Raw genomic sequence first — 26,045 nt, 5'->3', positions numbered from 1 at the left:
AGGGCCCCCCCACCCCCACATGCTTCCTGGCCCTGGTTTCCAGCACAACACTGGTAGAAGAGGAATCCGCATCTGGTCTCAGGAGTCGGGAACGGCGCAGAACAGCCTGACATGGCCTTGGTGACCCTTTGGAAAAAAGGACTGGTGAGAGCCACTTCATGGGCTTCGTGTGACTCGAGAACTCAAACAGCATCTCTGCATTTCAGTGCTTTTTTATGCTAAACGTCAAAGTTCCCCACAGCAGAGCGCCATCTGAGAGGAATGAAAAAGGCTCCGACTCATGGAAGAAACCCCACCAGCTCCCCGAGCAGGCGACCCCCACTGTTAAAATCATCCCGCCCAATGCTGAAAAATCCGAACTGTGTGTGTCAGGGGAGTGGACGGGTGAGACGCGGGATTCCAGAATGGACCAGAATCAGTTCTGCTGACTCGTGGTGTTCCATTGCAACGGCTGTGCATACAATAAAACCCAATGGAGTCCTGCCTGGTCCAGAGTTCCTCCGGGTGACGAGCACGCCCCAGTAGATCAGGAGGAAAGCACATTTTCAGGAAAGCCCGAGTCACGCAGATGTTTATAAAGTCTCCTCGGTCAGGGAGGACTGACAGATCTGCGCTCTTTCCCTTTATAAGCGCTGAGCAGGGTTTACAAGTTCCGGTTTAATAGCCAAGACACTGGCCAGGCCTGCTAGCGAGATGTTTTGTGCAGCCGGATGTACTTTCCTCTCCTCGGATACCAGCTAGATCCATTGTTTCTCTCAATGGGAGGGTTTTAATACACTCTCCACGGACACGCGTTGCGGTGCAGCCCCTTGGCCTGGTTTCCTGGAGGAGTACCCTCCACAGGGAGACTCTCTCTTCCTCCCCCTTGGGAAATCCCCCAGTCTCCGGCCTTTAGTCTCTAAGGGCACTGCTGATGGCACGCGCGTGGGAGCTGTTCTCAGAGCCGCTGGGCAAAACACTTCCAGGAAAACACGGCACAGGAGAGAGGTGTTGGCGTTATGCCACAACGCCAGCAGAGAGATCACGAAATCAAGCAGTTCAAGCCTTGCAGGCTCTTTGGATGAAGTGTTGGAAGACAGAGATTAACTTAAGTGGCAATTTAACTGGATAAATGAAGAATTAGTAGTGGGGCTATTACCTGGCAAAAAACCCCAAAAAACCCAAAACAAAACATGAATTAATGCATCGTAGACTGACCCTATAACCTTTATTAATACTATCGTATATATCTAGGTGATCACGGCCGGGGTGTCAGCGGAGCAGTGGACCGGAGATGTCGCAGATGGGAACAGAGAGAGAAGTGGGTCAAAAAAAGTCCTTGGTCTCCATGAGGTGTCCGGTGAGCAGGGCTGTGTGCCTAGGTACAGGACATGAAGGCACACTGAATCAAGGTGTGCCAGGCCAATAGTGAACAGCAGTGAAGTTCTCGTCAACAGGAATCCGAGCTCCGGCCCGCACCATCAGGCACTCAGCAGAGGAACCTATCGGAGGCTTAAAAACCTGAGCGCCGGATATTGACTCACGTTTAAGATGGAAACTTGGGAGTTTGCCGCATAACTGCTAGTAAAAGAATTCTGGAAAGTTGCTTAAAATGCGATAAACAGGCAAGATTTAAGTCACAGCTGTGGCGATTAATGATGATGAAGGAAATGTCTGAGAAACAAATGACCCTGCGTTGGCATTTTTGGCCTCTTAGAACAAAACAAAACCAAATGAAAACCACACTGTCGAAATGCCGATGTGTGTCACTAAGCCACCCAAGCTAATAACAATAAAAGGAGACTTCTCATGTGTATATTTATTCAGATTCCCACTTGGAAAAATGGGGAAGTCAAGCTGTCTTCACCGAATTCACCAACTTCACCGTGAAACCACCACATTCAACGTTCTCGCACGACTTAAGATGACTAGTCTCAAAAACAGCTGCCCGATATCCACACACGAAGGGCTTCACCATAGAGAAGGAGTCTCAGAAGGCAAGTGGCGAGCAGCCATGTAGTTTCAGGGTGACAGACGACACCGGACATCCTCGGAGTCTACCGAACCGTGCCCTGTCTCACCTTCTCCCAGCGATGACAGAACTCGTTGCGGGAGATCGTGGACTCGGTCATGGGTAAAAGATGCAGCAACTGGCTGTGGACAAGGTTCCTGAGGCAAGGCGCTCCTCTGTTCAGCCACGAGGGTGGTAGCGATGCCTCACCTTCACACGCCGAAGGCCAGAACCAGAGAGTGTTTACCAAGATGCCTCTCACTCTGGTGACTTAATGGAAATTCCCCCGGGAATGATCGCCTTTATTTATTTTAAAACTTGGCTCGTGTTTATGTGAGATGATTCCATTATCTGTACAATCTGTACACACTTGCCATTTTTGTATTTGATGAGTGTTGTACATAGAAGAGTTAAATAATTGTTTGTGTATTTTGACAGAAAAAAAAAAACTCGTAGTGGATAATTACATGTCGTAATTAATTATATGTCGTAATATGAAAAGACAAGCTATTTTTCCATCTGTGATGCTAAAACCACCATCTGAACAAACTATTCCAAGACTCTATGAGCAAAATCTTTCGTAAAACATTTTTAGGTCATAACCCTAGTGGTTTGAGGGAATGGCCAGCTCAGCATTAGCATGGGACCAGGGCTACCGGTGCTGCAACCTGTATGGTTACGGATAGCCACTTTCAAAATCTTTCCTATGTCATGCATGTTTACTAATTGTGAGGTGTGCCATGCAAACTTTACCTACAGTACATGTAGTGGGGCTGTTCATAGCGGTCATAGTTTCTGGAGAAATGCACTGCCTGGCCTAAAAAAAGGGTCACACACTAATATTTTGTTGGACCTTTTAGCTTTGATTATGGAATGCATTCGCTGTGGCATCGTTTCCAGTAGCTTCTGTAACGTCACAGCATTTATATCTGTCCAGAGCTGCATTAATATTTCCCCAAGATCTTGTATTGATGATGGGAGATTTGGACCACTGCCAAAGTCTTCTCCAGCACATCCCAAAGATTCTCAATGGGGTTCAGGTTGTGGTGGCCAATCTATATGTGAAAATGATGTCTCATGCTCCCTGAACCATTCTTTCACAATTTGAGCCCGATGAACCCTGGCATTGTCATCTTGGAATATGTCTGTGCCATCAGGGAAGAAAAAATCCATTGATGGAATAACCTGTATATTCAGTATATTCAGGTAGTCAGCTGACCTCATTCTTTGGGCACATAACGTTGCTGCACCTAGACCTGACCAACTGCAGCAACCCCAGATCATAGCACTGCCCCCACAGACCTGTACGGTAGGCACTAGGCATGATGGGTGCATCACTTCAGCTGCCTCTCTTCTTACCCTGATGCGCCCATCACTCTGGATCAGGGTAAATCTGGACACATTAGACCACATGACCTTCTTCCATTGCTCCAGAGTCCAATCTTTATGCTCCCTAGCAAATTGTAGCCGTTTTTGCCGGTTAGCCTCACTGACGAGTGGTTTTTTTAAGGCTACACAGCTGTTTAGTCCCAATCCCTTAAGTTCCCTTCGTACTGTACATGTGGAAATGCTCTTACTTTCACTATTAAACACATCCCTGAGTTCTACTGTTGTTTTTCTACGACTTGATTTCACCACACGTTTAAGTAATCGCAGATCACGATCATTCAAGATTTTTTCCCCACCACAGTCCTGCCTCAAAGATGATGTTTCCCCACTGTCCTTCCACTGCGTTGGACAGTTCTTAACCCAATTTTAGTAGTTTCAGCGATCTCCTTAGGTGTTTTCTCTGCTTGATGCATGCTAATATTTGACCCTTCTGTAACAGATTAACATCTTTTCCACAACCACAGGATGTGTCTTTTGACATGATTGTTTAACAAATAAGAAGCTACTCACTGCATTAGTTAGAGTTAAATAACTTGTTGTCAGCTGAAACATAATCACCCATGCAGCAATTATCCAATGGGAGACTCTTACTTATTTGCTTAGTTAAATCCAGGTGGTGACCTTTTTTTTTGGCCAGGCAGTGTACATTAAACATCCCCCACGTGTGTGTACTCACGACATGCACACAAAGCAAAAGACAGAACAATCTACGAACCAGACAACCCCCCCCCCCCAAAAAAAACCCAGCCCTCAGTCAGCAAGGCTGAGTGCTTAGTTGCTCCATGTGTTTGAGTGTGTGTTAACAGTCAACAAAGACAACTCTGAGGGCAAAACACGACCTTGGTCATGGGTACGACCTGCAAATACAGCCTGGCAAGCTTATTCTTACCCTCCTCCCGCTTATAAAAAGAACACAGAATTACAGAACACGCTGGCCAAAGAGAATGCTTTTTGACAGGCATCAACATGGCGCAATAAAGGGTTTGACCAATCACAGGTTAAGAGCAGCAGAGCGGTTTCTCAACCCCAATGCCCCATGAAGGACCCCCGTGCCTCCCACTGACACCGTCAACCCATACCGTCCACTGGCACTGCCCACTGGCACCGCCAACCCATACCTCCCACTGGCACCGCCCACTGGCACCGCCCACTGGCACCACCAACCCATACCTCCCACTGGCACCACCCACTGGCACCACCAACCCATACCTCCCACTGGCACCGCCCACTGGCACCGCCCATTGGCTCTGTTTTACTCCTTAACCTCTGTTGATGGTACTGGATGTTGCTGGTAGGTAAACAGTACCTCCGAGGGGTTCAGACACAAGAGCTGGGGAAAAATGGAGCAAAGAAAAGATCTGTCGTAGCTTTCAAACAAACTAAACAACAAAGTGGCCAAACTTCTCTCAGCCCTGATCAACACAAACGGGCTCCAACAGAGTGTGCGCTAATTTGTGTTAGAAACTCTTCCAGCAAACAAATGCTGCTTTGTAAACACAGACGTACGCCTTCATAGTTAAATCTGGAAAACAAAAACTAAATCGACGTTTCAAAAAGTATGGCACAAATGATCATAACGCTGCATTATGACACTGGGGAATGGAAAGTGGGGGGGGGGGGGATCAACCTATGCTATGTAGTTAATGTTTCGCAGAGAATTTGTTTAGGCTGCGCGAGGTACGCTAGTGAAGTGACTGCGTCTGAGAGTAGCAGAAGCTAATCCCGTCCATGGGCAGAGATGGGAGGGCGGGGCACTGCCAGCTGTGAGCCTATCACAGCTCAGCAGCCCAAAGATGAGTTAGCTGGTATAGGGACTGACAGAGGTGTGTCTTTTATATTCAGTCACAAGCAGATATGTACACCTTATTGGCCTCACTTTGAAGGGTCTCTGCATTGCATGGGTTTACTGCTCCAACACAGCTCTGCAGTTGCAGGCCATCACTGTGCAGAATTGCCAAATCGATCAGCTGTGTCAGACCCACAGGAACCTTTAAAGTGTGCGTAGGTGTCGCTCTCCATGACTTTTAGAACAATCCAGAATGCGGCAGTCCGATCAAGAGGGCAGTTCCATCAGACCTTGCGACTGTCCTAACATGAGAATAGGCTCTTGTTTCCAGTGGTGATGCGAAAGATCAATCTCTGCAGTGAATGCATGCTGGCTCCTCAAAAAAACACATTTTATTGATTAGTCTCAAAACCCAGCGGAGACACTCAAGGTTGTAGAAGGTTAAAGTGTCTGTGTGTGTGTGAAAGAGAGAGAGAGAGAGAGAGCGTAAAGAGTGAGAGTACTTCCAAGACTTCTGATGAAGTCATGCGACTGGTTAATGTCTAACTCCTCATTTTTAAGGTTTTTTTTTTGCTGAGTGTGCACCATGTAGGGGCAGCAACAGTAGGCATGTTTGTTCACCAGCCTCCCACAATAAGAAACAACTAACTTGTTAGTCCTATATTTGCAGTATCTGATGACTGCCCAAACTATATTTCAAGTACTGAAAGCAGGGAGTATTGCAACAATCACTAGTGGTTGACCGATTCAGTTTTTTGATTACTTGTGGATATTTAGTAGATATTTTTATTTAATTTATGCATTTTTATTTAAAATAAATGCAGTGCAGACAGAGTGCAGATGCACTTCAGAAAACAGAGACAATCCATACAATAAGTGTTAAATGTTTGTTTAAGTTAAACAATTTTGTCTCCTTTGTTATTAGTATTATTTCATTATTGTATTTTAAAACAACAACAACAACAACAAGATACTGTCACGGGACGCTCCCCCCCCCACAAGTCACGTGGTATGGCCTGCCGCATGCAGGAGGGGTTCACCCATGTTCATAGCCACACACCCCGTGAAGGCACGCACCTGTACAGGATTATGTGTTTAATGTGTGTATGTCTATTTAAACCCCAGTCGGTGCGTGCCTCATCGTTGGTTATTGTTTGTCTGTGTGTTAGTGTTTGAAGTTGTATGTTTGTATTCAGGTTTGTCCAGCCTATGTTAATCGTTTACCCAAGTGTCTTCAGGTTCGTCATAACTGTTACGTGTGAGTGCCACCCTTGTCTACAAGTTTGTGTCATTAAATGTTTCACAACGCCGAGAGAGTCTGTGCGTCCTGTTCCACGCCCTGCAGCACTCGTGCATCGTTACGGATACTGGCATGATATGCGATATTTGCCTCCCTGCTTGCTATATATCATCACTGGCAATGGCCATTACCACTCACTAGCATCTGACCCTGCCTGCACATTCTCAGACACACGAGACAACCTGCACCAGTATCACAGATGCATGTGCACAATCGTTGACACCCATGCACACACAGCCCTAACTGAATCCAAATGTAACAACTTTTAGCTGGAATAGTACACCTGACCAGTTATCTCACATTGACAGACAGACAAACTTTTTTTTTCTTAATAACGACTCATGTCTTGATAGGCTAGTTAACACTTTTTGCCTTAGGCCTGTGCCCGGTCACGCAGATCCAGAGCTGCAGCTTTCTCCAGGATTCTGGGATCGTGTGTTCCATGTTCTGAACCACATGAAACAAGCAGGCCTTCTCATAATTTGTGCTTCTTCTTCAGGTAAAAAACGACTTATCCAGATGTAAGACAAACTGCCTGACTCTCTCCTCCAGACTATAAAAAGTGAGTTCTGAGTGTTTTAACGTAAATTAACTCTCATTCTCTGTGTAGTCTGTGCTTCATATATGTAGGCTCTGATTATGCAAACTCAACCAGAGATGATATGTTACACAAGTGGAAAAAAACAGGAATAACTCAATGACACAGGTGTAGCCGTGCATTCTGGGGCTGCACAATGTATTGATTGTCAATTATTGCAATACTAAACTTTGCAATACCGATATTGCAGGCATGCAATATGCAACGGAACCGCCTAATAAACCATAACTTTGCCATATTGTCTGTTTATTACATAATTATGTGTTAACATAATTACACTAATGTAAATAATTCTGTTAAAACAAACCAAGTCTTAACATCACACCCAGGGTTCATAACTATGTTTTGAAGACCTACTTAAAAGTGAATGTTTTAACTGTATTGCAATATAGTGTAGCACCACCGTTGTGGCTGCAGTCTTTTCATGATCAACTACTCAATAAACATATTTTAAGACGCACGACTATCACTGGTCACAACCACAAGCACGCAAACTTCAACAAGGAAAAGTTACATTAGCGCAACACAAAAAGAACAAGAGATCACGCATGGCCGCTGGCCGCATTTTCGCTCTCAGGAACACAAAGTAATAAAATCATGCCATAGTACCGAAACTTCAAAGAAATTCCGGTGCCAAAGTTCCATACGTCCAACTGGCCTAAATGACTACTTATCGCATCGACTAAGAAAATGCGTTTAAGGTTGGTTTTTTTTTTTTTTTTTTTTTTTTTTCATTCCAGCTGATAGCCCGTTAAATCGTAACACTGCATGAATCGTATTCCACCACCAACGACCATCTGCCTCCATAATGAATTACAGCCGTTTCTTCTCTCCACAGCAGCAGCTCATTGTCCGGATCACAGCAGGAAACCTGCGGCCCCGATGCCGTTAAGACCGCGCGCACGGACGGCGCGACGCCTGCCCAACGCACGCACGCACGCACGCACGCACTTGGCACAGCAAAACCCCTTTTTGGACCCCCGCCCCAGCTGCAACACGGGCAGCGACTTTAAAAAATAAAGCCAACAGAAGAGACAGACGAAGGTTGACGATTTGTAAAAGTATCCCCACTGTTAAAGAAGCAAGGCTCGAGAATTTTGGATCACGCCACGGACTGGCAGTTGCGCGTAGTGAGTGCAAGTGTGTAACCAAAACGTTTAACATCTCGCGAAATTACCACATTGGGTAATTTCTCTTGTCTATTTAACAACCTTTGGTTGTTAAATAAAATGTAGTTAACGTTGCTAACAGTATATTCCCAAAGTTATTCGGTGAAATGTATGTTGATAGCTACCTGTGCCAAACCGTTAACGAACAGCTAACTAACATCAAGCATAGTTGTTTGAGGGTTACTAAACACGCACCAGTAACGTCCCGTAGTCACCAGACAGACGCACCAGTAACGTCCCGTAGTCACCAGACAGAGGCACCAGTAACGTCCGGTAGACACCGGAAGGACACACCAGTAACGTCCGGTAGACACCAGACAGACGCACAAGTAACGTCCGGTAGACACCAGACAGACGCACAGGTAACGTCCCATAGACACCAGATAGAAGCACCAGTAACGTCCGGTAGACACCAGATAGAAGCACCAGTAACGTCCCATAGACACCAGACAGAAGCATCAGTAACGTCCCGTAGACACCAGACAGACGCACAGGTAACGTCCCATAGACACCAGACAGAAGCATCAGTAACGTCCGGTAGACACCAGATAGAAGCACCAGTAACGTCCCATAGACACCAGACAGAAGCATCAGTAACGTCCCGTAGACACCAGACAGAAGCATCAGTAACGTCCCATAGACACCAGACAGACGCACAAGTAACGTCCCGTAGACACCAGACAGAAGCATCAGTAACGTCCCATAGACACCAGACAGAAGCATCAGTAACGTCCCGTAGACACCAGACAGACGCACAGGTAACGTCCCATAGACACCAGACAGAAGCATCAGTAACGTCCGGTAGACACCAGATAGAAGCACCAGTAACGTCCCATAGACACCAGACAGAAGCATCAGTAACGTCCCGTAGACACCAGATAGAAGCACCAGTAACGTCCCATAGACACCAGACAGAAGCATCAGTAACGTCCCATAGACACCAGACAGACGCACAGGTAACGTCCGGTAGACACCAGACAGAAGCATCAGTAACGTCCCATAGACACCAGACAGAAGCATCAGTAACGTCCGGTAGACACCAGACAGACGCACCAGTAACGTCCCGTAGACACCATACAAACGCAGCAGTAACGACCGGTAGACACCAGACAAGCGCACCGGTAACGTCCCGTAGACACCAGACAGGCGCACCAGTAACGTCCCGTAGAAATATGTACTAAGAGCAGAAAAATGGAAAGGATATGGCTAGCTAGCTAACCTAAGCATCTAAACCCCCTCGACATGCAGCTGCAAACGTAACGTTAAAGCAGGCTATACAAGGCAGCTACTCGCAGATGGTTAAGTTACCTCAGTTGTATCATCAGACTACCGAACAAATAAAATAAACATCCTACACGTTACTGGTGGTCGGTAGCGGGCTAAACTAACCCTGGTGGCGCCCAGGCTGGCTTGGTGCAGTAATGGATGTTACGCCGGAGGAAATTATCCAGTGCCTTGGTGTGATGGTGGTCGCAGCTAGCGGTTAGCTAGCTAGGAGGAAATTTTACAAAAAATATATATACATATATATTTTAAGAAAAAAGCTGACCAAACTCTAAATATAATGTTATTTTGTTTAGTGGCGGTTATAAAATGTTAATACTTCTTCCTGACAGCTAGCATAGCTAAGTGGCTACGGTACTTTTTACTACTCGCACAGCCTAGCCAGCTTCCCCCGGAGCTTTGTTGTGGAGCTTGGGGACCACGTTTCAACCCAGCCGCGCAAACATCACGTCCACATCGCAAAACAGATTTATTTAGCCTTAGTTTTTTTTTTATCGCCATCGTCAGTGACATTGCAAAAAATAAAAATTAAAAATAATCGAGAACTTATTTTTGTCGTATTACCATAAGCGGCTCCACTCACCTTTGGCACGGCTGTCTTCTTGCAAAGCTTTAGTCAGAGCTTTGCAGATATTGCATCCTAACAGGCAGAGCACAATCACGACAGACCTGCTGATATCCGTGCGACGCATTATTGGAAGTTAAAGGAAAGAAAGATGAAGGATGTCTTCTCGACAGATCGTAACGTCTATTGCGCTAAAGGGTTGTGCACGATACTGTTCCCTTCCATAATTTCGGATGTTTGGTGCTCATAACGTGCATGTCGTTACAGCTGATCGCCCCCGAAAATCCCGACAACGTCCTCCGTACATGACGCTGGAGCAGTCGCTTTTTTTCCCTTTTCTTTTCTTTCTTTTTCACTGGGCTGGCAGGATTCAAGGGAGAAAGAGCGCCACCAAATTTAACCCTTTCCTTGTCCACAGCCGGGGATCATAGAGCTCATAATAAAGGGAGAACCTCAGAGAAAGAACACCGGTTATTGTGCGGAAGCCATAATCTGAAGGTGAAGTCTGCCGCCTGGCGTCTGATGTTGACTATCGCAATAATCAAACTCAGACCTTTACGAGAGCATTTCTCTTTATTTTCCCTCTGTTTTTGCTAGACATAATTAATAATTGTGCTTCATTCTGTCTTTTAGATTGGAAACATACTGCTCATTTCGTGATAACAATACTAATGATTTTAGCTAGTGGCCTGAATTTTCTAAACTGTTCAGTCCAATAATAATGAACCTTGGTGATATCCTTAGTGCCGAGTGTTTACATGGACAAGAAAGGAAAGAGTTTCTCTGTAAGAGAATAATTAAAAGTAAACAGGTGTGTGTCTGAAAGCGGATCAGAGAATGCCTCCTCACCCCTCCCACAGTCAAGCTGCACTCTGACCATCTGCAGACTGTCCTTCAGCTGAAGCTTGATATTTGCTGATGGTGACCAACAAGCCTCGTGCTCACCGCCACATAACCTGGTGCTCCAGGTTTCTCTGTTCCGGTGGGTTTTCCCTCCTCTCGGGAGCTTGGCGGTGGTGACACCCACCTCCCATTCCTCCGCATCTCTGACCTTAGTGTCCCAGCTGTGGGTCCCTGAAGTAAAGCCCCCTGAGCACAAGACACATTACCACTGTTCAAACCTTTCTGCATTATTAGGGAGGCGATGTGCCGTGGAGATGCATTCCACTCTTGTCAGGTCGTCTGAAAGGGTGAGGAGGGGATGTGCAGTGTTTGGTTCCAGAGTCACAGGTGTTGGTGAGAGAAAATGAGATAGACAGGAGATCCAATCCAGCAAGATACTTTTAGTCTTTTTTGAAGAGAAGAATTGGTACCATTTGGTGAACAGCAAAGTAGAACTTATCGTACTGAGCAACCTCCTGTATCTTCTCCCAGACTCTGAACTTCAGGTTACCCATGTGCTTAGCTGTGTCTATGAGCACACCTGGACACCTGTGCAGATCCATAAGAATGCACTGAGCTCTGGTACAACTGGAGCACAGCATGCAGAAATCAGGGCTTCACGTGTGCTTCACAAAAAAAGGCCCCAAGGAGCCCATATCTGTTTTTGTTTTGTTTTTTGTTCTAATTTGGTAATCTTACTCTCCTGGGTAGATTACATATATACACAATGTGTCATATGAATATCATCCCAAAATCCAGGAAATGCTCAGTTCATTTTGGCATAATTTTTCCCTTTCCAATGTAAAATGAGTGGCCCTAATGTTGGGTAAAGCTTACATAAGCTCACCAATCAGAAAGTTGGTGTGGTTTAGCCACTCTGGAACAGATATAACAAGAAGGACTATTTACCTTTTCACTGTTTCTACCCAACAAACAAACAAATAAAAATATGTAGAGTGTGGAAATAAATAAGTAAGCAAAAGTATGAAATATGTCGATATTAAAGTGTCAAAATCTAATACTTTACAAATTATTTTAAAGGCAACACACAAACAAACATGATTACCAGTGGTCTCTCGTCCTCCTTTCTGTGCTGGGCAGTGCAGATGCGCTCCGAGAGTGTAAGCAACATCAGGGCCAAATAATGAGTAAAACAAAACCTTTCGGTTGCATTTTTCAGCCCAGTATGAGATTTGGTTTTGGTACCTGACAGCTTTAAAAGAGAGAAGCCAAACCTGCAGGAATGAGATGCCCTCAGCTTTAAACTCCTCTCCTACGAGCCTGATCGCGTCTGAGCGCATAGCCATGTCTTCTCTCTTCTCCTTCACCACCGTCTCTTCTGCTCCTTCCTCTTCCTCAGCGCTGCCATCCTGGCTGCTTCTTCATCCCGCAGGACCTGGTGGAGGTCCTCAAAATCCGCCTTTGTCTGCCTCTCTGTTTTCCGGGCCTGGTGCTGAAGGCAACAGAGGTCTCCTGTAAAGGCGGGCCAGCATGCTTTCAAAGCTCCAGTGCATTGTACAGTTCAGGATGGTGGCCAGCACTCACCTTAATGTGCATTTCGCTTTGATCAGAGTTTAATTTCGCTCCTTTGGGGACCTGAAGTTTGTTCTGTAAGGGCCTGAGTGCTGTTTGAAGTTTCTCCAGCAGAATAAATGAACAGCGTTGGGAGGGGCAGATAGGGCTCTGGGGAGGGGGAATATGAGAGGGGGGGGTTGTCTTGAGCTGAGGGGAGGGGGATCCCCCCAGTAGTGGCTCATAAATGTAAAAAGTTATAAAAATCTTTGAAAAGGGCCTCCACCCTGCCTCTTGTGCTGGGGCCCTAGAATTCTGTGCTATGCCACTGAGTGTGAGCTCAATTACACATTCAATATATGTCCCACATTTATCGTTTTTATCACTTTGACCTTTAAAAAATCGTTTAGGTACCAAATAACAGGAATGAACAGGAAAACTATTTTCCTGCCACTATGTTTTAAAAAACCAAATAAATTAAACATTTGAGACTACCACATACAACATACTCAACAAACGGTAAAAAAACGTCTGCAGTGCCTGTAAAACCCAGACACTTCTCACCTTCTCACCTTATTCTGACGTGCAGCTATATCTATAGTGTACCATTTGTGATTTTTATGCGCTGGTGCGCTCTCAGCAAACCGACGGTGCTGGCATCTCACGCCGATGCGTAACTGATACGAGCAGGCTTCGCAGACATCATGGCCGCAGGAGAGGGGCACCAGATCCCGGAAGATGTTGTGGCAAAGAAGGCAAGAAACAAACTCGGCATAAAAAGGAAGTCTGGAAGCTGTTCTCACAACGGGCGCAGCCTGCTGCGAAATCACATGTATTGGTGGTACAAGTCCACTGCGGAGTGGGAGCGAGATCCAGTGGACTGCACGTCCCTCGGGCGACAAAGCAAAGTGGTTTAACTGTCATAAGTAACGTATTTACCAAGACCATCTGCTTATGCGATCCGCCAAGGGGTGATTTTCAGATCAGGGGAAAAATCCTACAGTATTAAGGCAGCCATGCCTGTCAGTCAGCACTCTGCATCAAGTCTATTTAAGTCCGAACTAAAAATGTTCTTGATTTCTCGCACTTCTTTTCATTTTTAGTCTTTTGGCTTTATTTTCTTTTCTTTTTTTTCTCGAAACCACACTTTATTTTATTCTTTCTTGACTATTTAATTTTTTTAGTATTTTCCATTTGTAAATGTATATTATTTTAACTTTTTTGTAACCTGTTTTTTTGTTTTTTTTTGCAAAGGTCTTAATGGGGTGATAGATCTCAGAAAGTAACAGCCTTTATTATTTAAGTTATTTCCTCAATTGTTTCTACATAATGTGTAAAACTCTTGTTATTGTGTATAGAGAGTTGAATATGAATAAACTTGCCTTGCATTCTCATACCATATTAAGCAACTCCTCACTTCTTCAGTACTTCACAAAAACGTCATAATGCACATACCGAGATTGTTCATGTTCTTATCTGTATTTGGCCTGTTCTCATTTGCACAGGTCAACATGAACTGGGAGCGAACAAGAAGACTGGGGACCTCGGTCCTGTGTGTTTCTGTATCCTGTATTTTGTTTGTCAATTTTTTTCTGCATTACATACAATTATTGCTTGATTCAGAACAATAGCAAGGAGCTGGATGGGTGGACAAAAAATATTGATAGAACAGTGCTCCCAGGGAAACTCAAGTCATGGCCATACCAGCACGGGGCACTACCAATAAACCTCTGACCATTACTTCTGTATGACTTACCTCCACCTGTGTGAGGAGATGGCTGGGCCTCCCAGTTTCACCGTCTATAAAAACGCACACAAGCCGAGTCTGCCTGTGAAATCTATCCAGGAAGACTTCAAAGTGCTGCGAAGTGCCCCAGCGAGTGGGAGCAAAGCAGAAGTGGGAGCCGAGGAGATGATATGACGGCAGAGCCATAGAGGCCTGCTGGGAGCAGCACACGGGGGAGAAGCAGGATTATGAAGCTTCGTGACTTGTTGGGATAAAGCAAAGGGACAAGTGCACTGTGAGCTAAACCAGGGGGACGTTGGAGCAGCTGCTGACGAGCAGAGGGTCAGCAGAGAAGTGGGGATGAGACATCAGGGTGCCTGGACCCATGGGTGTGTGTTGTAGAGAGAACCATCTCATTGGTGGAGCTATGGCAGGCAGAACGTATTAAGCTCCTGGTTCAGGCAGTTAATGATGTTCTCCCTGGTCCATCTATTTTACCTCACTGGGGCCTGGTTTAGATGCTATATTTCTCTCTTTGCCATTTACATCTTTAGCTGCTGTAAAAAGGTTCTGGGTTTAGGGAAATGTGACTGGGTGCATGACCAGGTACTCAGAGCCACAGCTGACATCACCTATAGTGCCAAGACGTCCGTTTGCTTTGTGGGAACGGGCGAAAAGCATCTAAAGCCCAAAGCACAGTCTGGGCTTCTGGACACAGATCAGGATACAACTCAAGTTCCATATCGCTGTAACAACGGAGACTGTGGTAGTGCTGGAACATACAGTGCCATGGGAAGAGCGAGCACAGGAGATGAAGAGGGAGGAACCCCAGCGCTCGGTCAGCGTGGCTGCCACAAAGCACTCACCCGTGGAAGCGTGCCCCGTGGCAGGGGAGTCCCTCTGCTTGGCATCGCAGGAGACAGGAGAAGATACACCTACGCCAGCATAGGCTCCGGATCAAGAGAGCTGATCCGTGGGACACCTCTAGGGCTTCATCAACCTTGGTCAGGTCACTTGGGTGAAGGTATCTCATTTTGTGACACCTGAAAAACCTGAAGACCTCAGGATGTATCACTGTGGCGATGAGATCTAGTTTAGCATCAGAAGACGTGTCTTTACAGCTAAAGTGCAATGTAATAATAATAATAATAATAATAATAATAATAATAATAATAATAATAATGTACTTATTAGTAACAGTATATTGAAATAATTAATTACATTAACTACAGTCTAATTTCAGGCTAATTACGTGCCAAAGAATCAGTTAACTGTGGTACAATGGGGCAAGAACACAATATTTGAAGTCCATTTAAAAGTATCTTAGAATCAGTTACAAAAGACAAGGGTAGCCAACACCACTGTCTGACAGCAGGTGAAATATGCTTTCTCATTTTCAAGTGCCTCAAAATTTTCAACTCAGCATTTTGCACTGCAGGCTAAAGATAAAACTCTTCGGTAGATCAGTGAAAAGAGCCTTGAGTTCACTATCAAAATTAACAAGTGTAGACTATTTCACGGATACAGACTCTGAACGGTCTAATGTGACATTTTTCAATTACCCATTATTAAGTTTTTTTTTTTTAATATGAAGCACTATATATCTTGAAAATGTACTATATACATCTTGTGATTATATTGTGCAGTTTCCAGTGTTATATACCACCTCAATCTCAGTACGTAACACAATAAATCCAGAACAGTCTGTTTAGAGCCATGAAATTCTGACTACTGATAGATGTGTTTAGAACTCTAAGGACTCTTCGAAAGCAATATTTCAACAGTACAAGCTGTGAAGGCCAGAGGGGGTTGAGCTCCTGTTGCTCCTCCCATAGTTTTATTATTCATTCACCATCATCAGTAACCCAAGTGTGGCTATTTAAAGGGGCTCTCTGAACACCAAGCTGAGGAAGAACCAGACTGGACAGCAGAGTCTCTGACTTTGAACAGAACTACTACATTTTTTTTCACTGGAGTAATCTGAGTACCTCTGCCAAACATTTGTCATTTTCAAGGCTTATAAGATACTCTTATAAGTTTTATAGCAAGCTAAAGTTAAAAGCCAAGGCAACTTAATTCATTATGTGTTATTACTTTGCCATCTGGTATGGACCATATGGAGGATGGGTTCCCCTTCTAAGTCTTGGTTCCTCTCAAGGTCACTGTCACATTGACTTGCTGATTTGGGGCTGGACCCAGAGTCTCTGTATTGATGATTTCTGTAAAGCTGCTTTGTGCTTTACAGAAAAAAAAAGTGTAATTTACTGTGAATTTTAGGTTTGATTAAAGCTGTTCAGGCTGCCAGCATTATGCAGCATTATTCAGCAAGCAATCAAACATCCTTAACAATATGGCACAATAACCAGAAATATGAGCAAAATGAGAAATAGCAATAAAGCCTTAAATTCAGTTCATTTTTAGTTAACTTCATACCATAAGACCACAACTGCTACTGTGCTTATGTAAACAAATTGCTTGAAGCTTGAATGTGTTTTTTAATGTATTTTATTTTCTTAGGGGCAGATGCAGAATCAGCATCGTTAGAACAGTTTAGGGTCAAGTTACCAACCCGGAGAGTCTGAAAATACATGATAAGAAGGGCTAGGAGGTTATACACAGAGGATATGATAAAGCAAGACTAGGAATAAGCAAAGAGTCACATAGGTGTAGGCGTCCAAACATGAAGGCACTGATTCCATTCACAAACTGGACTTCCAATACAAATAGGGGCTTTCGATGAAAGCCAAGACACAGGGAACAAGACAGGGTTTAAATACATGAACTAATAAACATGAAACAATACACAGGCGCAAATCATCAACAGTGAACAGTGTTTGGGTCCAAGATGATGGGACCTGAAGAGGCAAGACATCAATAGGTGCATCTGACATATTTTTTACAAGCTGCAGATTTACAATTCTAATGTCCTTTGAGCCACCTGAGAGCACCTATACGCTCTCCAAGGTTCTGAACCACACCGGCACACCCAGTTTCAGCACCCTTCTTGTGCACAAGCCACCGCATGCAGACAAGGATGCACAAGCGCGCAGTGACTGAACAGTCCACGGCTGACAAACGCTGATGAACCCCAGCTGAATGCAGACAGACAAAGGCTTAAAATCTTTAGAGAGAAAGAGCAGCCACATACCTCACTGTGGTATGGCCACATACCTCACTCCTTTCTCTCTCTCTCAATATTTTGCTCTTTTTTTTGGCGATACCGAGAGCTCGACAGAGTTTGATTCTGGTGGAGTCCCAAAGTGGTCAGTTTGGACATAGCTGCTGTCCTGGTCACCTGGAGCTCTATTTAACGTGCAGAATGCTGAAATTAACCTGAGCAATACCAGACTCACTGTATTTGATTATTTTCTTCATTTTCTTCCAGACTCTGAACTGCAGGTTGCCCAGGTAGTTTGTGATATCAATCAGCTCTCCATAAACCTCGTCTGGTTCCACCTGTGTGCAGCGGGCTCTGGAACACACATACAGACACACTCAGGGCGAGGACCGCAGGCTGCGTGTTACGCCGTGTGAAATGAAAAGAATTCAAAAATGAGAAGGAAGAGAATACCACTTACTTCTTCAGAGTTTTCTCGAAACTCTGTTAAAAACAGAGAAAAGGATTTGGGGATTGATGAACAAAGAGCATAACATCAAATCAACAGCTTTTATTTTACAACAGGGACTATGGGAGCACTGAAAACAAAGGGTAGGATATAGAGAGGGTGGTAGTAAGAAAGACAGGAAAAGAAAGATAGATAAAAAGATAAAAGAGAGGAGTAAGACACACACAGAGAGAGAGAGAGAGAGAGAGAGAGAGAGAGAGAGAGAGAGAGAGAGAGAGAGACAGAGACATGCTTGAAACCTAACCTTTATGAATTTGACATCTTCACATTCTAGTTCCTTCGATATTTCATTTATGGTTTTGGAGAGAGAGCGCGCCTCCTTATTCATTATTGCTATGTCCTTTTCCAGCATCTGTGTTTTTAGTTGCACCTCTTCCTTCAGCTTAGTCACTATGGCTCTGTGTTCCTTTTGGAGAAACTGATGGAGTTTGTCGAACTCCTTCTCAGTCCGATTCCTTACATATTGGGCCTGTTGCTGATATTTATTACCACAAACATCCGTGAGTAATACTAATAAATTGAACATTTAAAAATTGTTTTCTAATTTTATCAGATGCATAAAATGAACTAACATTTAAGTTATTTACTTGAGTATATGGCCATAACAGGCTGAGCTCATGCTCACCTTTATGTGATCAACTTTTTGGTAACAGTTAAACCGGGCCTCTTGAAGGTTCCTCACTTTCTTTGTCATTGACTTCAGTGCACGCTTAATAATATCCTACAGTTAAGAAAGAACATTTTAGTTCTACTTTGATTGATCTGTTTTTTACTAGTTTATTACCTCAGTTGTAGCCTACCTTAAGTTCATCCGCTGCTTCATCGACAGGAGAGAACCTGTGACTCTGGTGCTTGCTTGAGTCTCTGCACACAACACATGCAAGCTGCCCATCGTCGCAGCAGAACAGTTTCAGTTTCTCGCTGTGAATATCGCAAAGCACTTCGGGGTCCTCTCTAACCTCGAGAAAGGTCCGGCACAAGTTTCTCAGAGCCAGGTTGAGGGGGGGATTGCGAGCAGATTGCTTCCTGCACAGCGGGCATCTTTGAGAGCGCTCGACACTCCAGTACCGTCTAACACACCCGCGGCACACGCTGTGGGTGCACGAGAGGAGAACCGGGTCCTTGAAGATGTCGCAGCACACGGGGCACGTGAAGTCCTCGTCAGAGAAGGGTTGCTTGGAGGCCATTATCTAATGTTCGCGAAAAGCCAGTCCGGTCCTTTAAGTTGGCTGACTGAAGGATCCTATAAGTGAACGTCTATGCTGACATAGCTGTAGTTGGGGAAAAAACACGTTCCTTTCCATGGCACTTTCACTTTCAATTTCTTTAGAAATATCGCGCTTTTAGTGGTCTGCAGGGGCCACCTTTATCCGCTTCTACGCGAACTGCTCTGCAGTCTACACTCAAATGAGACTAAGTGTAGGGAGGCTTATACAAATTGCCACTAGCGATGTTTTGAAGCCAAACTTAAAATTCATATTTTGGCTACTCAAAGCTATAGTGTCCTAGTGAGGTTTAGCTTGAAAAAAAAATAAAATAAAATCATTCTTTCATTTTCGCGAGTTTACCCTCTCACCTGGGATTCGCCGTTGACGAAACCATTGCATGACGAGACACTTACGAATGCATCGCCTCATCCTGACACAAATCCATGAGTCGTACTTTCCGCTCCAGTGCCAGACACACCTGCGACACTGGCCTTGACCGCGTTACCGTTCTCACCTTAATGTGTTACAAAGTTATGTGTTCGCTCCATTTGTATGAGACCTGCGCTTGCTAGTTCCCTTTGGAGTTGGTCTAAGCTAATGTTCCATGTTTTCAGTACGAGCACATTACAGTTACGCACAGGAAGAACAGCTTAATAAACAGAAAGACCACAGGTGTCGTGCAGCTGTTGATGTACATACAGCATTAGATTACTGGGATGGCATCATCCATATGTGGTTTGTCCACAGACTTTACAGATCATTGCACTAGAGGACAACAGACCACCCGGCAGTCTTTACAGATGGTTGCACCACAGGACAACAGACCACACAGGCAGTCTTTAGATGGTTGCAACAGAGGCCCTAAAATGTCACTATGCCCAGGACAGCAGACAGACTCTACAATCATGCACCAAACGGCCATTGTTTACTCATTTGCTCAAGTCACGCATCACATCCCCTTTCCACTTGAGAAGAAAAAGCGTTAACAAGAAAGAGCTGAAGAGATATACAGACATCTCATCATCACACAAAAGATCTAAAATATATTTCCCTAATAATGCAAACTGAAAAAACACAAAATGAAACAAACAAGTAAACCAACAGAAATCCAAACGCTTCCTCTCTGCAATAACCATCAAATAAATATGAAGGCTTTTTTTGTTCCCGACAAATGGGTAGGGGAGTGGGGTGATGGGGTGTGTCATTGTGTAATGTGATAGATCCAGATGGACTGGTGGCACTGGGCATTGCCAGTGGCCCCAGTCACAGTGCCAGTGGCATTAGTCACCAGCCAGGCCAGGATGGATCTGCAGTGTTGGAGAGGTGAAATCCATGCGGAACTGGAGAAATCCATGCGGAACTGGAGAAATCCATGCGGAATTGGCAGCACTGAGTGTGCATCAACAGTGCCAGTGGGGCTGGGTACAGCCTTGGCCAACAGGGAGGCCAATGGAGATTTTATGGGTTAGGAAGTGACCGCAAAGGGGGCAGTGCAACTGTGTGTTCTACTGACATAAAACGTAAAAAGCCCATACAGATCTGGTGGCAACCGAGCATGCATTGAGGGTGTCATCGGGGCTGGGTACTGTCCAAGAAGTGTGGCTTGAAATGAACAGTGAGCTTGGGGTGGGGGTGGGTGGGTGGGGTGGTTTGTTTGCTGTTTAGGTAATAAACTGGAGTTTACAGGTACAAGAAAGAAATATTCCAAAGTTATTTATGGTTTTTGACCAATCAGCATAGAAACTAATTCCGGTATTACTAAAAATGTTTAATAATACGTTCCATGAAAAATACAATTAATTTCCTATGCCTGTTCTTGTGTCTGTTTGTTGCATATGTAATAGTTGCTTGTACAGAGGGTGAAATGACCTCATTTAGAAATGTGCTTAAAAACAAACAAAACACAGGTATTTCAGGAAATCATCCAGCAGATGGTGCAATAACCTCAGAAATCATGGTGGAGAAGTTACGCTTCTCAAGGCAGAAAAGCCCACAGACACAGTATGTTCAGTATATATCACCTGTACGATGCACAGCACAGGGCACTGGCTAAAATGTTTGATCTACACTTTTATTACAGGTCTGTTTAACTTGCCTAAAAACTGAACATCATACCGTGAACGTCATAATGTGAGGTATATTACGCTGTACACAGATAAACATGACACACTTAGAACGCCCACGAATTCCCATACATCACACTTCTGTAGGTCATCTCAGCTACACTGCTATAGAACAGTACAAAGCATAAATGTGTAAAGGACGTAATGAAGCGTGCAATTAAATTTCAAAATAGTATGTTATTGTATTCTATTTTCATTACTAATTAATAATAATTGTCTTCAGCCTCGTGCCTACGACCAAATCACAGCCGTACCGTGTGCCTCTCGTGTGATGTTTACAACAGCCCTAAAAGCACCATTTCACAGTTCACAGTAATAAGCAACAACAGATTATGACTTCTTGATTTAATAATTAGTTGTCCAGTCAAGTTACTTGGTCGGAACCAGAACCGTGCAGAGTGAATAAAGGAAAAAGAGCGGCCCCACGACAGATCCTTGAGGCACCTCGACATGTGCAGTGTGTGATCTGTGTTTGCCAGTAGTGACAAATGTAATGCTGTTCCTGATATGCCATGAGATGAGAGAGGAGTACATCATAATTTATTGTATGCACTTTTGCCGAAGAAGCATATTAATGTGATCATTATCAGCAGGGAACAGAAGATCATTTACAACTCTTTAAAGGGCAGATTCAGTGCTATTTTGAGAATGCAAACCTGATTGAAAAAGGCTGAAAACAACTGCGTGTACTGCGCGAAACGTTTGACGTCGGGCGGCTTCTGCCTTTCTCATCACTTTGACTGAAAAAGGATGGTTGGAAATGACTAATTTGCAAGGCAGGTTGGGTCACGGCCAGGTTTCTTGGGAATGGGAGCGATTCCAGCTATTTCAAGGGCTACTGGGCCAGAGCCAGATGACAGACAGGTATTCGCTAAATGGCACATGGGGGGGAAAAGATGATCGCTGCTCAAGCCTTTAGAAAGGTTGTTGGAGCGGGGTCAGGCTGACGAGAAGAAGAGGCAGATTTATTTCAGAGATGTGAAAGGGATTGGCAATAGTAACGCTAGTGCGCCTCTCACGAGGACCTGAAGGAGAAAGGGAGGAGGCCTACTAACCTTGTCCCGAAAGCACTGAAAAGCTTAACACTGTCCTGTTACACATGGAGGTCATATTGTAGTTATGCTGACTGTGCATGAATTAGACTCACACCAACAGGGCCTATTTTAGTTATGCAGATTGCACATTTTACACAGCGATGCTGACAGCATTGTTTTTACAGTTACACTGAGTTTGTTTTAGTCAAGCTGACCAAGCATATTTTAAAGTTACACTAACTATGCATTTTTACAGAATTAAGCATTTTTGACTGGGTTACACAGACTAAGCGTATTTCAGGCTGACTAAGATTGCTAGTGTTATGTTGATATGTTACAGAGTTACGCTGACTAAGCATCATTTACAGAGACGTGAATGTTTTGGTCTGTGGTCTTTGCTCTTTGCTTGTGGCTATGGAGACAGCAGGCATGACGTCACGAAGACTCAAGCTCACATGCATCGACTGAAGTGCTGAAGTTCACAGAATCGGAAAGATCCACTTTACCGTATCGCTCACTAATATGATCAAAACGACATGATATAAACAGCAAACAACTTATGAAACACAAACAAGACAAACAGCACGAAGAGATATACAAAAAAGGGTGACAGAAATAGTATTCAATGAGAAATGAATTTTGTTTGCGCTTAAACCTGAATCTTAAGACAGGCAGTAGACGAAACTTCATTCAATGCTCAGCAAAAATGTTTTCTCATTAAGATCTTAAGCAGTGTGCTGTGTGTTGTACATTTGACTAAAAATGCCATTAATTTCCTTGCAGGTAGACACTGCATCTGTATTTTGAAACATGACTAATGATTGTTTTGATGACATTTATTCCCTTAATTCTAATTTCTGATGGATCTTTTATTTGTCAAAAGTTTATTAATGAAAGAAATAGTTAAACAATACACTGAAAGATTTGTAGAGAAAGACGAAGCAAAACTGTGGCATCTGCTTCAACCATGAAACTTAACAAATACGTCTCTTTAAACTTCATATACAAAACAAACAACCTCAAGTTCACAACAAAATAGAACCAGTGTACACGTGATTCAGAAACGCAAAAAATGTCACAATATTGCACATATTTAGATCTGTTCATACACCGCTCCGACAGTTTGATCGGAATTTTGGAATTTTGCACGTTAGGATTAAATAAACTGGTTGACATTGCAGGACTGTTTAAGGGATTTTTTATGCAACACGGAATGTCAAGTGTGGATTGCAATCTTTACAGCAAGGAAAACATTTTCTGAAGGATACAGGGGAAAAACTCTTGGCCCTTATTCCATAGTGTTCAATGGTATTTTGACAACACTACATAAATAAATGGTGCTGGTTCTTGTATTTTGAATGGTGTGTGTGTGTGTGTGTGTGTGTGTGTGAGAGTGTATGAGTGTGTGTGTGTGTGTGTGTGAGAGTGTATGAGTGTGTGTGTGCTTGAGTGTGTGTGTGTGTGTGTGTGTGTGTGAGTGTATGAGTATGTGTGTGTGTGTGTGTCAGTGTATGAATGTGTGTGTGTGTGAGTGTATGAATGTGTGTGTGTGTTTGAGTGTGTGTGAGTGTATGAGTGTGTGTGTGTGTTTGAGTGTGTGTGTGTGTCTGTGTGTGTGTGAGTGTATGAGTGTGTGTGTGAGTGTATGAGTGTGTGTGTGTGTTTGAGTGTGTGTGTATGAGTGTGTGTGTGTGTGTGTGTGTGTATGAGTGTGTGTGAGTGTATGAATGTGTGTGTGAGTGTATGAGTGTGCGTGTGTGTGTGTGTGTGTGTACGAGTGTATAAGGAAGTACAAAAAGGGTAGGCACTCAGAGGGGTTTCTGAAGCACATTTAGGAAAAGCTCTGAAAAAAGTTGTGTGTGCTGGTCATGGAAACGAATTGGCCCAGAAACATCGAGGCAGAGCTGCCATATCTGATATAAGGTGGGGGATAGGGTGGTCTGTAAGAAGGGGTCTCTTCTCCCAGTCGCACAGGGGATTGTATTGAACAGTATCTGCATTTGGGACACTTGTCTTGGGTGAACACGATGCGAGGGGCAGGGTTTCTCCGTTTCTACAGACCCTGCTGGTACTGCAGCCCTGCTGGAGTGGGAAGAGATCGGAGGAATGTGCCTCCCAGCAGCTCTGCCTGTCCAAAGAAAGTTCTGTACCAACGGCATTGTGGTCCAGCTCACAGATCCCAGTGCAGCGTGGGAGATGTAGTCCATGGGGCAGATTCAGCGTGCGATCCCGTTGGCGAGCGCCGCGGGGCCTCCTTTGAAGCGACCCTGCTGTTCGCTGGGCCTCCGTCAGGCCTCCGTCGATTTCTCCGCCGTCAGCTGCTCCCGGTCTGACACGTCGTCGTCTTTGGGCGGCCGCGCCCGGTCGAAGAACCCGCACTGGGGAGGCGGAGGAGGGGAACGAGAGACAGTAGGAAGAAGAGAAAGGGGGAAAGAGGGAGAAGGTGAGTTGAGAGAGAGGGAACGAGTGATAAAACATGTGGATGAGAGAGGGTATAGATCTTGTCAGCAGGAGAAACCGTAGACACTCCAATAAAACACTTCCACAGATGTGCCCCCATCAGGGAAAACTGAGCACGGGCCAGGTTGAGCTGAGCTTGCGTCTGGCCTGCATATGCATTTCTGATTGACTGTAGCATGGTGAGTGTAGTAGACGGCAGTGCCACAGCATGCAAAAGGACACACCCACATAATAAGAGAGTCTAACTTTACCACTTAATGTTAGCACCATGGCTAATGTTAGCACTTAATGTTAGCACCATGGCTAATGTTAGCACTTGATGTTAGCACCATGGCTAATGTTAGCACTTAATGTTAGCACCAAGGCAAATGTTAGCACTTGGTGTTAGCACCGAGGCTAACGATACCACTTAATGTTCTCGGTATCTCTTTTGGACAGTCAAATGCGTACACACACACATACAACGAGCAAATGACATCATTAAGCGCGTTTGGGTATGTGGACATATGTGTTGAGGTTGGTGAGAATGTATGTGTGTGTGTAAGCCAATAAAAGGAGACCCTGTCCATGGGGATCCAATCAAAAGCCTGAGAACAGTGCTGTAGACACAACACTGATATGATCAACATGACTCATTAAACCTCAGCATGCAATAGGACTCTTATTCTCACTGTCGCCCACCCCACCGAATGCCGTTTAAGGGGCCTACATCTGAGTTGCACATCGCACATACCCCACGGATTCTCTCGTCTTCTCTCTCTTCCTCTCTCACTCCCTCCCTCACTCCCTTGGGCTCTCTATCTCTCACAGGCATCTCTGTCTTTCTGCCCCCCTGAGTCCCACTGTTTTCTTTTCACTGAAGCGCACACACGCACACACGCATACACACTAACACACTCCATGGCCACGGGTTTGGTCCTAAGAACTGACTCTTTAAGGCAACATGCCTCTAATTTCTCCAGCACAGCATGTAACAGATGACCACTGTGTTTATGTCAACCTCACCACTGTGTTCAGGTCAACCTCACCACTGTGTTCAGGTCAACCTCACCACCGTGTTCATGTCAACCTCACCACTGTGTTCATGTTAACCTCATCATGTCAACCTCACCACTGTGTTCATGTTAGCCTCATCATGTCAACCTCACCACTGTGTTCATGTTAGCCTCACCACTGTGTTCATGTCAACCTCACCACTGTGTTCATGTTAACCTCATCATGTCAACCTCACCACATTCATGTTAACCTCATCATGTCAGCCTCACCAGTGTTCATGTTAGCCTCACCACTGTGTTCATGTTAGCCTCACCACTGTGTTCATGTCAACCTCACCACTGTGTTCATGTTAACCTCATCATGTCAACCTCACCACTGTGTTCATGTAACCTCATCA

General features: G+C 44.6%; 3 protein-coding genes across 3 annotated transcripts in view; all 3 read right to left on the bottom strand.

Annotated features, from left to right (window-relative positions):
- Positions 1-10,497, bottom strand: part of fam171a1 (family with sequence similarity 171 member A1) — a 29,495-nt gene extending 18,998 nt beyond the window's left edge. Inside the window, exon 1 of the mRNA XM_035526640.1 lies at positions 10,100-10,497. Coding sequence (XP_035382533.1) covers positions 10,100-10,208 — 109 coding nt within the window. The 5' untranslated portion in view covers positions 10,209-10,497. The remainder of the gene's footprint in view (positions 1-10,099) is intronic.
- Positions 10,498-16,724: 6,227 nt separating this feature from the next.
- Positions 16,725-19,321, bottom strand: LOC113577079 (tripartite motif-containing protein 35-like). Its single transcript, XM_027009540.2, has 5 exons — positions 18,628-19,321; positions 18,453-18,548; positions 18,072-18,302; positions 17,780-17,802; positions 16,725-17,673 (listed from the first exon to the last, which is right to left on the bottom strand). Exons 1-5 carry the CDS (start codon positions 19,012-19,014, stop codon positions 17,505-17,507), a joined length of 906 nt encoding a protein of 301 aa, XP_026865341.1. The 5' UTR covers positions 19,015-19,321; the 3' UTR covers positions 16,725-17,504.
- Positions 19,322-24,475: 5,154 nt separating this feature from the next.
- itga8 (integrin, alpha 8) overlaps positions 24,476-26,045 on the bottom strand; it is a 60,007-nt gene continuing 58,437 nt past the window's right edge. The window contains exon 30 of the mRNA XM_035526043.1: positions 24,476-24,570. Coding sequence (XP_035381936.1) covers positions 24,481-24,570 — 90 coding nt within the window. The 3' untranslated portion in view covers positions 24,476-24,480. The remainder of the gene's footprint in view (positions 24,571-26,045) is intronic.

The sequence above is a fragment of the Electrophorus electricus genome, chromosome 5 (assembly GCF_013358815.1).
Source record: "Electrophorus electricus isolate fEleEle1 chromosome 5, fEleEle1.pri, whole genome shotgun sequence".
In the NCBI taxonomy this organism is placed as follows: Eukaryota; Metazoa; Chordata; class Actinopteri; order Gymnotiformes; family Gymnotidae; genus Electrophorus; species Electrophorus electricus.
This window is presented reverse-complemented; position numbering and strand designations above follow the sequence as displayed.

Bases quoted from the DNA above. Each gene is read 5' to 3' on its own strand.
- LOC113577079 (XM_027009540.2), bottom strand. From the start codon at position 19,014: ATGGCCTCCAAGCAACCCTTCTCTGACGAGGACTTCACGTGCCCCGTG. The intron at 18,549-18,627 runs GTAGGCTACAAC...TCTTAACTGTAG, and splicing joins AAGCAGCGGATGAACTTAAG to GATATTATTAAGCGTGCACT. The intron at 18,303-18,452 runs GTGAGCATGAGC...AATAAATATCAG, and splicing joins AAAAAGTTGATCACATAAAG to CAACAGGCCCAATATGTAAG.